Source organism: Cyprinus carpio, chromosome B25 (genome assembly GCF_018340385.1).
Source record: "Cyprinus carpio isolate SPL01 chromosome B25, ASM1834038v1, whole genome shotgun sequence".
In the NCBI taxonomy this organism is placed as follows: domain Eukaryota; kingdom Metazoa; phylum Chordata; class Actinopteri; order Cypriniformes; family Cyprinidae; genus Cyprinus; species Cyprinus carpio.
In genome coordinates this window covers 11,499,451-11,514,542 of record NC_056621.1, presented here as the reverse complement: position 1 = coordinate 11,514,542, position 15,092 = coordinate 11,499,451, and the positions used below count along the sequence as shown (strand labels likewise).

General features: G+C 36.2%; 1 protein-coding gene across 4 annotated transcripts in view; it reads right to left on the bottom strand.

Annotated features, from left to right (window-relative positions):
* The window catches only part of tead1a (TEA domain family member 1a), a 40,177-nt gene extending 25,085 nt beyond the window's left edge, over positions 1-15,092 (bottom strand). The window contains exons 1-4 of one of the 4 annotated variants that reach the window (XM_042752717.1): positions 14,929-15,091; positions 14,504-14,603; positions 10,420-10,550; positions 1,224-1,478 (exon numbers count right to left, since the gene is read on the bottom strand). In XM_042752717.1, coding sequence (XP_042608651.1) covers positions 1,224-1,425 — 202 coding nt within the window. In that variant the 5' untranslated portion in view covers positions 1,426-1,478; positions 10,420-10,550; positions 14,504-14,603; positions 14,929-15,091. Of the gene's footprint in view, positions 1-1,223; positions 1,493-10,419; positions 10,551-14,503; positions 14,604-14,928 lie in introns of all 4 variants that reach the window. The other 3 variants (XM_042752718.1, XM_042752716.1, XM_042752719.1) reach the window with 3 other exon arrangements.

Below are 15,092 nucleotides of genomic sequence, written 5' to 3'. Positions count from 1 at the left end.
ATATTAAATTTTTTAGGTAATGTAGTAGGTTATGTTAACAAATTAAACCTTAGTGTAAAGGTTTTTTTTTGCCGGTTTTTTTTTTGTGTAGAGGAGACAGGAAGTGAAGTGGGAGAGAGAGAAGAGGGTGTGATCTGGAAAAGTCCTCGAGTCAGGATGCCCATAGCGCAATTGCGCAATACGTCGGCAAACTGCCCACAAGGCTTTTGTCAAAGACTCTTATTGTAAAGTTTAACCAAAGGAAGGTTTCTAAGGAACAGTAGAGCATGGTGCTTGCAACACCAAGGTTGTTGGTTCATAGACTTAAACACCTTGAATGCAATGTGAGTCGCTTTGGATAAAAGTGTGTGCCAATTGTATAAAAATAAATGTTGTGAAAGAAAAGGAAATTGGAAAAAGGCAAAGGAAATGGCAAGTTGGATTCGAACCGGCATCCCCAGGCGGGCTGCAACCATGAAAAAAAAACTTTCGAAATAGCAGCGTTTTTATGATTTATAAGCTTGTCCACATTTTCCATCATGCATCCGGATTTAACAACTGTTTGGTTTCAAAGTTGTTCCTAATACAGACAGCTGGATACAAGTCCAAGCAGTGTGAGGAGGCTACATTGTGGACAAGGCCAAGAGTATGTTCAATATCCTAAGAGAAAAGAAAATCAGTATTCCCTCTTTCCATGACATCAGCCCAGCCGGGAGTTTGAGGGAGGAGTGGAGGGGAGGGGGGAAGCTTTGGGGAATGAGGTGGAGGGGATTGGGAGCGCAGCTGGTGTCAGCCGCACGACCATCTGCTCCTAACTAATGGTTCACGCTGACTTTACAACAGAACCCAGGACAGCCAGCCTGTTCCACCGCCTGGCCCGCTGGAGTCCCGTTTTTCCAGTTTCAGAGGCCCGGCAGACCTCATCGTCTCACCCTGAGGACAGACAACTAACAACTTCGAGAACCTTCTGATGAGCCTGTTCCCCGCCAACCACAACAAACAACTCACGATTACGAGCAGTCAAAACAAGCTGCAACGGCAGTCATAACGTTACATACCTAGTCAAAATAAATAGGTCTGTTTGCAAAACCTCTATATTTGAAGTCAATTTGATTTCACAGTTGAGCTCATTTAGTTGGTTCAATTCAAACTTGAAAAGCTTGTCAGGTTTATGTGAACTCTGGATTCAAACTCAAGTTCTGACCGAGCAATCAAACCAATGGTTGCAGTTTTTTTTAACTCACCATACATTTTCCCCTCATCGGACAGGATGATTTTCCGTCGGCCGCAGGGTGGGTAGATGGCCAGGGCCTCTTGGAAGCTCTGCTCAATGTCAGGGCTCCACACGCCCTCAGCATCGTTGTCCATGGGCTTATCGGCCGAGTCGCTCATCCTCTCGATGTCCTCGCCGGCACTTTCACTGCCGCTCCAGCTGCTGGGATCCATGGCAACAGCTGGGATCTCAGAGCCCGAGCCTGGAGAACTCTAGGCACACTGACCTGGGAAGAGCAACCAAAAAAAAAAAATACAAAAGAACAAGCAAATGATTGGTCTTGTTTAACTTTCTGCTAAGACCTAAGATAAGTCTTTGAAAACACGACAACTCAAGCATGGGTGAACAGGAAAAAAAATTGAATTATACAATTACCATAATAGTTTATTATGGTATTTATAATGGTTTTTAAGATACTTCAAAGAATACCATAGTATTACCATAATGTGATTATTATGCAGTACAAAATCATAGTAATTATTTATAAAAATTCAGGTTACTTTAGATTTTTTTTTTTTAATTTATTTTAAAAACAATTTTTTTTAAAAATTGTTACTTGGAATAAAATAAATGTGAACTGAAATAAAAATAATTTAGGCCTATCCTATTTTTTTTTTATATTTCAGCAATTTGCCAAGTTATACAATTTTTTATAACTAAAACTAAAACTAATGAAAAAAATAACAAAATAAAAAAAAACATCATCAAATATAAAGATGACTCATTTTGCACTATTAAGATTTTCTTCCAATCAGATGCTCTCTAGAATAAGAATGTCCCACCCCTAATAACAACTTACTAGCAAATCATGGTTTATGGCTGTGACATTCTAAACTCTATTGGCTACTTCAAACTTCCTGTATAAAGAGGAAATACATCTATGCAGGGAAGAAAACTGGGCCTGTTAAACAATGCCATTGCATCTTCCAAAATGGCCAGTTTACAACTTCACACAGTGAATCTATTTGCGGTTTGGAAATGAAAAGTAATAATTAATGCTGAACACATTAAATACAATTAAAACATTCTCTCATCACCCATAAAAACATCAAACCAAAAGCTAAATATCAACACAAGATTGAAAGCACATGAAGGAAATGAGAAAAAACATAAGCCACGCTAATTTAGGAGTGGCACTTAGGCTAAACCAAAACAGCTGCTGTCTTAGAAGGGAACACTTACAAGCTGGCAATGACGTCAGACCAGCTTTTAAATTTGTGGTAGAAGATTGCTGAATGACAAATCAGATGCTGACCCTGTAGCTTTTGAGAGAGAGTGATTAACCCAAATCACTCCTACGAGTCACTGTCTTTTGCATTAGCGCCACACAGTACGTTTCATGTTAAAGGAAAACTGCTTGCGCAAAAACACTGCAGCTAATCGCAATCGCATTAGAACCATTACGCTACAAATCAAGGAAACACTGCAAAAATCTGGCATCCAATCGCAGCCAACTGCTCAAATAAACAGCCAAGAACGCTACGACATCAAACGCGCGTGAGTGTGTATGGCTTTGAGGTAAACCATGAAGTGTTAAAACTATAGAAATCTCATCTGAATGGTCACACAGAGTGATTGCTAACTACAAAACTTGAGTTTTCAAGTCACGTTTGGCCTAGCGGCTACGCTAATTGGGGAAATGCCCAGTCAAAACAGTGCTGCCTATTGTAAAACTACAAGCATGTGTTTCCTGTCAAATTTGAGCAGGCTATACTTCACAATGTGTTAATGTGAGTCTACAAAGTGTTAGAAACTTATGAAAAAGACGTACACATTAGACACTTTTAAACAGAGTATATAATATAGTTTAAATTTATATTAAATGCAATCATGCAAATATTAGAGTGTTTTTGACAATTAAGTAGGGATATATTCAATTGTCTTTGAAATGTGGTTAATGTTTACTACCGAATATACAGACAAGCATTTATGGTAAACTAAAACTCTACTTTAATGTCATTTCTATTAAAACTTGCATGTCATGTGTTTAAATATATTTGTTATTACACATTTGTAATAATGAAGTTGCAATCTAATACATTTATTAGCTTTAAATGTAATGTCAAATAATACACTACAGTTAAAATTCTAAGTATGTTAGTGAACACCTAAAAATAAGTGTATTGCAGGAAAAAATATTAAAACATACGGATTTATAATGTGCTTTACATTGTAGAACTTAACAACATAACAAAATAACATCAAACATACTCTTCAATACAATATAATTTCAATACAATTACTTTCTTTTTGTCTCCAGCTTTTCTAATTGTGAAAGCTTACAATATAATTAGCTGTATATAAAAATAATATCATTAATTGCAAGTCCCCATTTGGGCAGTTAAATGTGTGTGAAAAAGTGTGTGACTGGGTGTCTCACTTACACTTCACAGCTGTGAAGGTTTCTTTTTTTTGCCGTACTAAATGCTGACAATGGTTTAAAAAAAAAAAAAAAAAAAAACTCACTTGTACTGCTGAGAGAGAGTGAAAAATGTGTGCATGTTGCAAACTGCTAAATGCTTCGACTCTTAAACATCATCTCCCTGACTTGGAGATGAACTTAACTGTAATCACTTCCAGCACAGTCATGTGTGCACTTTTGGCTTTGCCCACAATTACACTGCAATCTGTAGTTTTCCACTTCTGGCAAATCATGGAAACACTTACCGAATACAGTATTTGTACATTCAGTGCACTATATCAGAGTGAAAAAGTTTTTGTTGAGCTTTATGGGTCTATTTCATGCCAAGGTTTTCTTTCATGCAAATACTCCCTGATCTTGGGCATTACCAGCAGACCAAACCAGAAGTACATGCTATAATTACTTGAATGGTAATATCTCGGATATCTGAGAGATTCTACAAGAGTTTTGAATTAGCATCAACAAAAGCAGGCTGGTGGTTTAGACAGCAGAAGATTAAAGAGAGCCTGAGTGTGATGATTTAATCGGGGGGAGAGAGAGGCGGCTCTCGACACACCACACATCCTCCCTGTAATTTACAAGACTTCACACTTCAAAAGAGAAAGAAACTCTATAAGAAAGAAGCCGTATGAAAGGCAAAAGAAAGAAACTAAAGAAATAAATAACCTACTTGTCTAGCAGGGATGGCTGAGTATTCGATTAGTTACAACCAACTAATTGATTAGTGGAGCTGACTAGTTTCTCTTGATTTTTCCTGTATTTTTAGTATTGATATTTTTAGTAGTTAAAGCCTGTTCATAACTATAATGATAACTGTAAAGCTTTAATAATCATTTTAGTTTTATGAGAAGTCCACAACTCAACTATAATGATAACGACACAGAGGAACAGTATCACTGGAATCACTTTCAGAAGGATTTTTTTTTTCCAGTTGATAAATGATTAAAAACCCTGACAGCCAATCAAAATCCATTTGACTTTAAAGAGCTTGATTTAAAGTGACAGATGAAAAAACTGCAGCACGCGCTTATAATAAACAGAACGTTATCGTCTGTTGGTGTGGACGCTAATCTAGTTATCGCTACAGTTATCGTTTTTGGTATGAATGGGCCTTTAGAGTAAGGTTTTAATTGGCATGGCTTTAATTCGCATAGCTATTAGCATAGCTATGTTGTAGCTGTTGGACGGTTGCGTGGGAATTTTTTTTTAATTTTTAATTTTATTTATTTATCCACTTTGGTTTTATATATTCAGAGAGAAGTTTTTGGGAATTGCATTGCAAACTGTTATATGAGCATCCCACCACTGGCGTTATATTTTTAAGATGGATCTTAATTTTTAACTATGCATCTTAAAGGGACAGTACACTAAAAAAATTTGGTTACCATTTACTCACCCTTGCATCGATTCAAACCTGAAGAAAAAATGTCAGTGGGGACCAAAAATTAAACATTTTTCAAAATATCTTCTATTGTGTTTCGTAAAAGAAAGGATTGGAACAACATGAGGTTGAGTAAATGATGGCACAGAGAACCATCCACTTAAACTAAACACATCGTGCATCACAATCTTTTGAGTTCTCTCAAAAAAAGACATTTGCACAAGCCGTCAGCTTTGGAAATCAGGACAAATCTCTGTGTTTTGTTATGTGTGCACATGTAACGTCCCATAATTCCCGGCTGTGAGGCGGGCGGTGGGTCCACCCGGGCGCTTCTGCTGCAAAAGAGTGCCAGTCAAAGCCATGATGTTGTGACTGCTGCAATATGGCAGTGCTTGATGCTGGAGAGCGCAGTGCTTGTGCCGGGGCCTCAGTGGCAGATGGAAGGCCGAGATTAGTCATGCAACAATGTACTGTGGTCACACTTACAATACACTTCACCCTCCAGGCAGCCTGAGCTGGCCAAACGAAAGGCATGGGTGCAATCCCGCACAAACTGGGAGGCACACATCCACCCCGGGCAGCTGTCTCGCTCCCTCTGGTCTACTCGCGCTGCCAACGGATGAGGGTATCTCACAGTATACGTGTGTACGCTTGTGTGTGTCCATGTCCACGGGCGAGAACACCACTAAAGCGCCAGCTTGTTGTAATTAAAATTAAATATAATTATATGAATACAATTACAGCGTTTGCTCTTATTATCTTATCAATGCCGCAAAGAATCATTTCACCTTTTTTTTTTTTTTTTTTCTCAATGCTAGCGAACTCTCCTTCATGTGTCCAAATCACAAAATCTGCTTTATTCGATTCCAAACCATCACGCTGAGCTCTTTAAAGCATTCACGGGAGCCACTCGCTCTCACTTCATTACCAAATGAAGCTGTAATCGAACCGCCCGGCTCTCGTCTGCACATTAGCGGCTCCCTATTGACGAAGTTGGCAGCCGGGTCGACAGAAAACCACTACATTTCCACCCGCCTCCACTTTGTGGCTTCGGTTAGTTTAAATGTATTAAAGAAACAGTTTACCAGGAATTACAGTCGTACCTTGTGTTAGATGTTCGAAAGTGTCCTGTGATTAGTTAAAGGTAAGTAACAACTAGACTGATTCTGTGCACATACAGTGAGGGGTTTTTAAACTTTGTTTCTGATATTTTCAGTGTTATGTGGCTCTAGACAAGAGAGAAAAAAAAAAATAAGATAAAGTTGGAAACAATTTCTCAAAACAATTAAACAATTTCACTTATAAAACTTGTAACACTCACACATACATATATGTGTGTATGTATGTATATGAGATACATATGTATACATATATGTATATGAGATTCATATTAATTTGTATTTATATTTTTTATATTTATATAAATATTCTTATACATAAAAATTTAAACATAACTAAATTATTAAATGTTTTAAGAAAAAATTTTAAATGAACCTTAATAAAAAATAATTATTTTACAAAAAAAAAAAAATACTTTCATATTTTGTGGTGTGTAAATGTATACAACAATGTAGCTGAAGAATAATTAAAAAAAATCTTAAACAAAATATTGCCTATAATATGTTTATGACATTATAAATAACTGCTTTCATATACACAAATATGTTTATGACATTATAAATAACTGCTTTCATATTTTCAAAGGATCCTCACATTTGGGGGTCCTTGCCACTGAAAAGCTGAAAAACTCCTGATATATACACATACATCAAAGGTACAACATAAAATATTTGTTAATTATGTCAATAAATGTTCATCTCAGCAACTTGAAGAGACAATAGTGAACAAAAACGATCTGATTTCAGTGTAAAACAACAGAAAAAAGAGCATAGTTGCAACCACTACATGCTCCATTCAATTAATCGAAACGAATGGTTGCATTAACCCTCGTAAGCCTATTCCACTTTCATAACATGAGCTACATTGGACATAACGGAGAAGGCTTATTAAGTTATTAAACAAAGACATAATGAACGAAGGGTTTTCATATATCCAGTGTCTGTAAGTGATCGCAAAGAGCCTTCCTCCAGTGCATTTCAAGTGGTGACACGAGATGCATGCACAATGCTATTAGTCTCTATATTACTCTGTCATCAGCCAGGAAATTCAATTAAGAATGACCTAAAAATCCCTTCTTTCAGTCTTTCTCTGAGAGAGAGAGGCTTTTGCATTTCAATGGTATGTGTTGTATAGCGGCCAGCACATCTTGTACTGTGATTGTCAGTGTAGTATTTGCTTAGATGAAACCGTGTCCTTTTATTTCTGCAGAGGAACCACGCCAGAGAAGCCTTCTTTAAAGAAAGACTGAAAAAAAAAAAAAAAAGCATTATCTTAGGAAGACGTCTTGAAGATGCAAGAAATGTGAAGGGTTCTTAAGAAAAGGGCTGTGGATCCTATTCAGAAAGATATGCAAAGAAGCATCTTTAATCAGAAAAATTTCAGCCTTGTAATACATTTTCAGTGCCTTCATCTCTATAACCTGGCATGTGCTTCAAATTAATTATTCGTCATGCTGATGACTAAAGCGGGGGTTTTACAAAACATGCAAGTCTTTGAGAAACCATCCTTGTGATGACATTTTACCAATCTAAAGATGTACTATCCATGGCTTCATTCAACTGAACCGAAACTGCACAGCTTGGCTCACTCGCTCCCCAGGTTATGACTTTATTCAATGCAATTTTGGAGGTCATACAAACCCGCTAATATCCAAGCACAAATATGTCTGTGAACTGCACCGCATGGACTCCTAAGGGGCGGCGGGCATGCAAACACCGTTGTTATTGCTTTCCCTGTGGCTATGTAATCCTCTCAACCAAGTGCTAATGACCCAAAAGTGACGGCTGGACTTCTGGAAAGTTATTGTCGAGTGGGCAGAGAAACCTGGCTTGAGCAAACAATAATGCTAGAAAGGTTTTGCACTCACTTTTATTCAAATTTAGCAACATGGAATCCGATGCAGTGAGTGTAAAAGAAACAAATCTGATTTACACGAGTAAGACGTGTTCCAGGATCAACATTATTTGTTGGTTCTGGAACAATATTCCTATCTTAACCTGCCCTTAAAAATCAATGAGTGGTTGAGAACAATGAATAGTGTTACATTTCTGGTTGATACAGATAAGCTGATTATTATTTTAATTTTAAGGCCAATATTAAAATTTTATACTATTTTTGTCTATAAATAAATAAAATAAAATAATTTTAAATATTACATGTAAATTTATGTATTACAAAATAAGTATGCTATGAAAAATCAATAAACATTTTGAGATTTTTTTAAATATTCAATTTCACATTAATTTAAATATATAGAGGAAATTAGCATGCACAATTATATAACCAATATCTACTGGTATTGTTAAATTACAAAAAAAAAAAAAAACTTTTATATTGACATGGCAGATATTAAAATTTCATATTACTTCGTCTATAAATAGATACATAAATCCATAAATTGTTTTCAAAGGTACAAGTGAATTTCAGGCATCACAACATTATAATGTACAGTATGAAAATTTGTTAATAATTTTAAGATTAGCTAAAGATTATATTTGTGTTAATAAATAATAATTGTTGTCAAAAAATTTAAGTGAGCGCTAGATGATGGCAAAGGTAATTTAAATATAAAAATAGAGGAAATGAGCTTGAACAATAAATATCCAATATCTACATTGTAAAAAAAAAATACATATTTTAAAATCAGTTTTAATAATCACCCGATAACCAATAATGGTCAATATTAAAATTGTATATTATTGTGTCTAAATAAATGTAAAATAAAACACTAAAATCAATCATTTAAATGCTACAATAAATGTAAGCATCATAATAATGTACAGTAATAAAACAGATATTTATTTTTAGATTAGCTGAAGATGATATTTAACAGTAAAATAAAATTAAAAGCCAAATCAAAAATAAACATAAAAACAAAAGAAAATATAAATAAAAAATAAATACAAAATAAACCTGAAAAATTAATACAATTTAAATCAGTAAAAAATATCGTCCTATAAACCATAAATAATATCGGCCGATAACCGATAAATGGATCATATTAAAACTGTATATTATTGGGTCTAAATAAATTTAAACTTAAATAAAACACTAAAATCAATCCATTTAAATGCTACAATAAATGTAGGAATCACAACATTGTAATGTACAGTATTAAAGTTAGCTAAAGATTTTAACAGTATTAAATTATTAGTGTTTTTAAAGAATATCTGAGATTAGATTACGGCAAAGGCATTTAAAAATAATAATACAGGAAATGATCATGCATAATTAAATATGAAATATCAATATATTAAAAAATATATATAAAAAATAAATAAATCCCTAAAAATCCCTTCAAAAAAATAAAACAAAATTAAGCCGATAACCGATATGGTACAATATATTGTGCATACCTAATTAAAACAAATGTTACATCACCGAATTAACATTCATAAGAAAGACTGCCACAGATATTATTATCTGTCACCTCCACATTCCTAAAATCTAATTGGTTGCTATAGTAACACTGATTTAAGATCATGCCCTACTTAAATGTCCAAATTCAGTTGCTGCAGTGCCAGAGGCCATGTACAAAATCCACTTCCTTGAAGACAGTCCAGGAGCGGACAAGCTTCCTCCCCAGTATTGTGGGACATGTTCTGTGATCACTCCACAGGCTCCATTCTTCTAAAGCAGGCTATTTTTCGCTGAGTCAGACCCCGCTATTATCCGATGTCTTCCTGGGGTTCCACTCTCCCCATGCCGTCCTACAATGCCTCCTCCAGGAAATGGAAGAGACGACATGTTCAAATAAGTGTTAGCTCCCAAGAAGCATGACCAGTGTTTGCTCATAACCTTTCCTGACCGTCCAGTAGGGGACAAATACATTTACTCCAAAGGGTGCCGTGAACCGCACTCGCTTCCTGATTTACCACAGATACGGTTTCGCGCAGAGAACACAGACGGTTCTTATAAACGCAGAAGAAAGTCGTTTCAAAACTCTCAGTACATCTGATCAAATTGTATCAAAACAGAATTGCTCGCCCTTTCTTGGCATCTCCTGAAATCCATCTAGGACACAGCGGTGTCTTTTTTTTAATCTATTGTCCCAAAAGGAAAAAGAAAGCTTTTGTGCCTTGTTTTTAGTTAGTTCTGTTCAGGAGCGGGTCTCTTTTCATTATTCTATCACTACAAGGAATGTATTTTATGATCAAGGTAATAACTCTGCACTGAAATGCTATTTAAACAGCTGCATAAATGGTAAACTGGATGAAATAAATGAAAGACAAACTGTAAGCCCACCTCTGATTAATGCTGTAAGGGAGGTGTTTAACTGGAACTATGAGCTTTGCGTTTGTGTCAGGAACTGACTCATTTAGTGGCTGATTTCACTCTGACTCTCCCTAAGCTGTTGTTCTGGTGTTTCCACTGACCTGAGGAAACATTAAAGGAAAAACAGATTTTATGATAATAAAATAACCCGCACAAAGAAAATCTCTGTTCTCAAAGCCATGATCTATATACACAATAAAAACAGTATTATGTGTATTCCCAGAACATTTCAAATGTTTTTAGTTTGCTTTTACTGGCCTTTTTATGATCTTTTCTGATACAGACATGATAAAAAAAAACTTTTTTTCTTTCACTTTACATTGTACTAAAATGTACTAATATGTATGTAAAATACATTTATTTCATACTAGGTATACTACAAATACATTAACATATTTATGCGCTCAATAAAAATACCCTGCAATTGTAATTTCAGTATGTTAAACTGTTACACAAAGTCTATTTAATTGGAACAACTAATTTTGTACTTAATGCACTTTAACTGTATGGAAGTAGTGCTGAAGTCCAACTAAAGACATACTTAAGTATATTTGATTGCGCTAAAGTGGAACTATTGGAAAGGAAAGGACGTGACGCTTTGCCAAGTATGGTATCCCTTTGCTTGGAATTTGTGTTCTGCATTTTACCCATCCAAGTGCACACACACAGCAGTGAGTAGTGCACAAACACACACAACATAAACACACACCCGGAGCAGTGGGCAGCCAATGCTGCGGCACCCAGGGAGTAGTTGGGGGTTCAGTGCCTTGCTCAGGGGTCTCATCTCAGTCGTGGTATTGAGAGGGGAAAGAGCGCTGGATATTCACTCCCCCCACCGACAATCCCTGCCGAACCTGAGACTCAAACCCACGACCTTCAGGTTACAAGTCCAACTCTCTGCCCCTATTGCAAGTATACTTCAGGTACACTTTAAATATCTTGCATTTAAAGACCAATATTATTCAGAGATCACACAATCCTCATCAAAAATGACATTAAAACACAGTCACAATTATACAAGCTTAAAACTAATAAATTTCCAATCAGCACAAATAAACTATAAAACACAACCTGTATTTTAAATATATTACTTTTTTACTAGGGTATATCTATTGGTTTGTCTATCAGTTTTCATACATGATAAAACTTTTCCATATTCTACTTCTTTTTCTTTCCTCTTTAGTTCACTCAAGCATCTATCTATCTAAACATTTTTTCCTGTTAAAACGTTTCCCAATTTTTTTTTATATAATTCAAAAAACAATATATTTCCATTATAAATCACTCAACACAATTTACCACATCTTTTTTTCCAGGGACAATAAAACTGTTCCATAATCTATTTATTATTTCTTTCACATGAATTCAATCAAGTAATCAGTTTGTCTGTCTATAGCTATAGTATCTATTAGTTTCTTTCGTAATCCATTTAAAAACTTTTCCTTATTTTCTTTGGTAAACAACTTGTCTAGAACCTGTGTATTTCACTCATGTCTCTCTCCATCTTTCTTGTTGTGTTTTTGAATTCACTCAACAACTTTTCCACAAGCTAAATCCAGCAACATTTCCAAGCTAGCTAAGAGGGCGTGCTGACGTCAGTGGCAGAGCTCCAGTAAGGGTCTCTCTCTGGCTGTCCTTGGTCTCGTGGAGCGGTGGGCTGTGTGCAGAGAGCGGTCCTTTTGTGACAACAGAGTTTACCTCAGGGCACGGCGTGGGCCTCCTGCTGCCCCGGGCCACAGAGGACACCCTATTGTTCCTGTGTTCCCTGAACAAAGCCGGCCACCCGTGCCCCTGCTACACACAGTCCCACTGAGCCATTGTTCCGCTGACAAACTCTCAACCCAAATTTCATTACATATGAATTTTCCTTTGTCGCCCCTTCAGGCCCCCCTCTCGCGTTTTGCTCCGACAAATCTTTTCGGGTTTCGTATTCCACCCCCTCCCCAAACCAGTTATCATACAAGACTTGTTATTATGCATGCCAAAAGAAAAGGATGAAACGGCAATGAACACATGTAACTCGCAAGACAAATGTGACATTATTCTGTAATCTGGTCAAATTTAGCACAAGTATACACCGAAAGCTTTTTTGCAATAATTTTTAATAATAAGTCCACAATTTTATTCCTTCAATAAGCAAAATTTACATTTCCTCATACAATACAGATCATAAACACCTGTTGCTTAAATCCTTGTCATCTTCGCCTCAGATATCTGAACTTATTTCTAAAAATACAGCAATGCTCAACAAAACTAAATTATTTTTGACCTTTCATTATGAAAAATCTAAATATCTCACTATGATGATGACAAATGTCTGACTGAAAGTATATTGAAAGCATACTGAAATATACTTTTTTAATGAAAATCTTAACAATCTTAGCATTTCCCTCACAAAAATAAATAAATAAATCTAGTAATTGCATTAGAACAAGTGAACACTTTTACTTTATTTCCTACTAAAATTGTATAGAAAGCAAAGGTACATTAATCACAAGTGCCTAACTATTTGTACTTTGGCTATGTAAACACAGTCCCTCCCTCCCTAAACCTACTCAGTCACCCTCTTTGCATAAAAAGACATGTAAAAGAAAGGATAAGATGCAACATAATGGTGTTGATAAGCTAAATTACCAGATAACATCGAGGCACACACAAGCCATATGGTGCCTCCACCACTATCGCCTGTTGCTGGCATAACAATGGAGTTGGCTAGACGGTGAGTGGCAGCAACAGTCAAACAAATGGCCGTTCCTCTGAATCAGCCCAGCGCCAGAGTGAGTACACACAGTTTAGCATCTTTCAGCCTACAGGTGCGCTTAAGTGGCAAAGCAGATGTCAGCACGGGAGCGGGACTGTTTGTGGAGTAATTCAGCCGCTCCACAAGCCCCTGCTTTACTAACAGCAGAAACAATGAAGGGCCCCTTCCCCCATTTTCCCACAATCCCGTGCTCCCCGAGGAAGCCCTGTCTTCTGATTCTGGCACATTTTTTTTCTCTTCTGACAAAGTTTCAGAAAGAGAAAAACAGATCAATTAGTTCGCTCCTTCTGAAAGGTTAAATTACAATGTTATGCATAAAGTTAATTTTTAAGGCCATGTTTTAGTTACTCAAAAACGTTTAAATCACATATATGATAAATGTCAGTTTTGGTTTCAAAATGAACACTTTTTAGAACGTACATTATTACACTTATATACTTATAAGGTTTTGATTTAATTATATAAATGAAAACTGTCACAGATACTGGTTTTTATTAGTGATATGCATTGTTTTGGATTGTGAGTATCGGTGTTTCAGTTTTAAATGGGTCTCTACTCTGTTTACACAAGTTAAATAGACTGGCAAGTCAAAACAGCAACACAATAGTGAAGGGGGTCGATCTCATCTGAGACAACAAACCACTGTCAGACAGTAGTGGGAGAGGGGGAACAACAAAAAAGAAACACAAAAAACTTCTAATTCGTCTAACTCTAAAGTAGCTACTATGCTACAATATAAGGCTTTTAAAAAAAAGGTGTACACTCATTTACAAAACTATTCACAATGCCGAAAAAACACGTTGCATAAACATTAAGCCCTATCTTGTATTTTAATCTTGTTGATATCTGTTACATGTCAGATACATACTTTCAATTGAACAAAAACACAGTCTTAGTATATTGGAAAACTGCAATAAATGCATTATTTCACCCTCTTTTAGTAGTTAAACATAACAAATGATCCCCCAAAATGCTGTCTAGGTAGTTAGCACACTAGATTTTGAGACCAGACCATGCACTAATTTTAATCTGAGGGTTTTCAAACGTCCAGATTAATTATTAACAGGGGCTGGACCATGGACTTTCTCCCCAATCCTTTAGTTATGTACACAAAACTGGCGTTTTTCAGGGAAGCAAACGGGAGCGGGGGTGTTAGCAAGACTAAATAAGCGACTAAACATCCGCAAGTCACTGAGGTCACGCTAATAACCAGAAATCAATGACACTGATTCAGTCATGCCAGAAACATGAATCACAGCGCGAGGCTTACTGTTAAAGTAAATATCAACTTACTGTTACAACGACTGTGGTGAACTGGCTGGCACGGACCGAAGGAAAAAGTGTTTTCTGAACCTCCACAAGTGATGGAAATCTCTGCGGATGTTTGCACAGTCTACAAAAAAAATGAAAACATGAATCATTTTATTTACCTGCCTCTTTTGGCACAGTGTATTTTGGATTTTTTTTCTTTCGCTTTTCATCGTGAAAGGCTGCCTTGTCATTTTTAATAACTGGGGGAAAAAACTACAACCACTGTTCTCTTAATATTTACGTATTAATCTATAACACATAAGAGTAAACACAGAGTGTTAGCAAAACTAGCAGTAAAAATAAAACACACAATTTTTACACCTCGAAGCAATTTTACAGAGAACCTATATAGAGTCTATAACTTAGCATCGCTTCTGACAACTTAGTGCAATAAAGCGCAAACGTACCTCAAGTCTTTTAAACGTGTCCTATCGGAGCGAGCGCACGCTCTGGTTTATTTCCAGCTGAGCACTTTTTTTCTTCTCGTCGGAGCGCGAGAGCGCGACTATTCCGCGTATCTAACAACGATGCGAAGTATGCGCGGAATGAGGGCAAGAATGAAATGAACGCG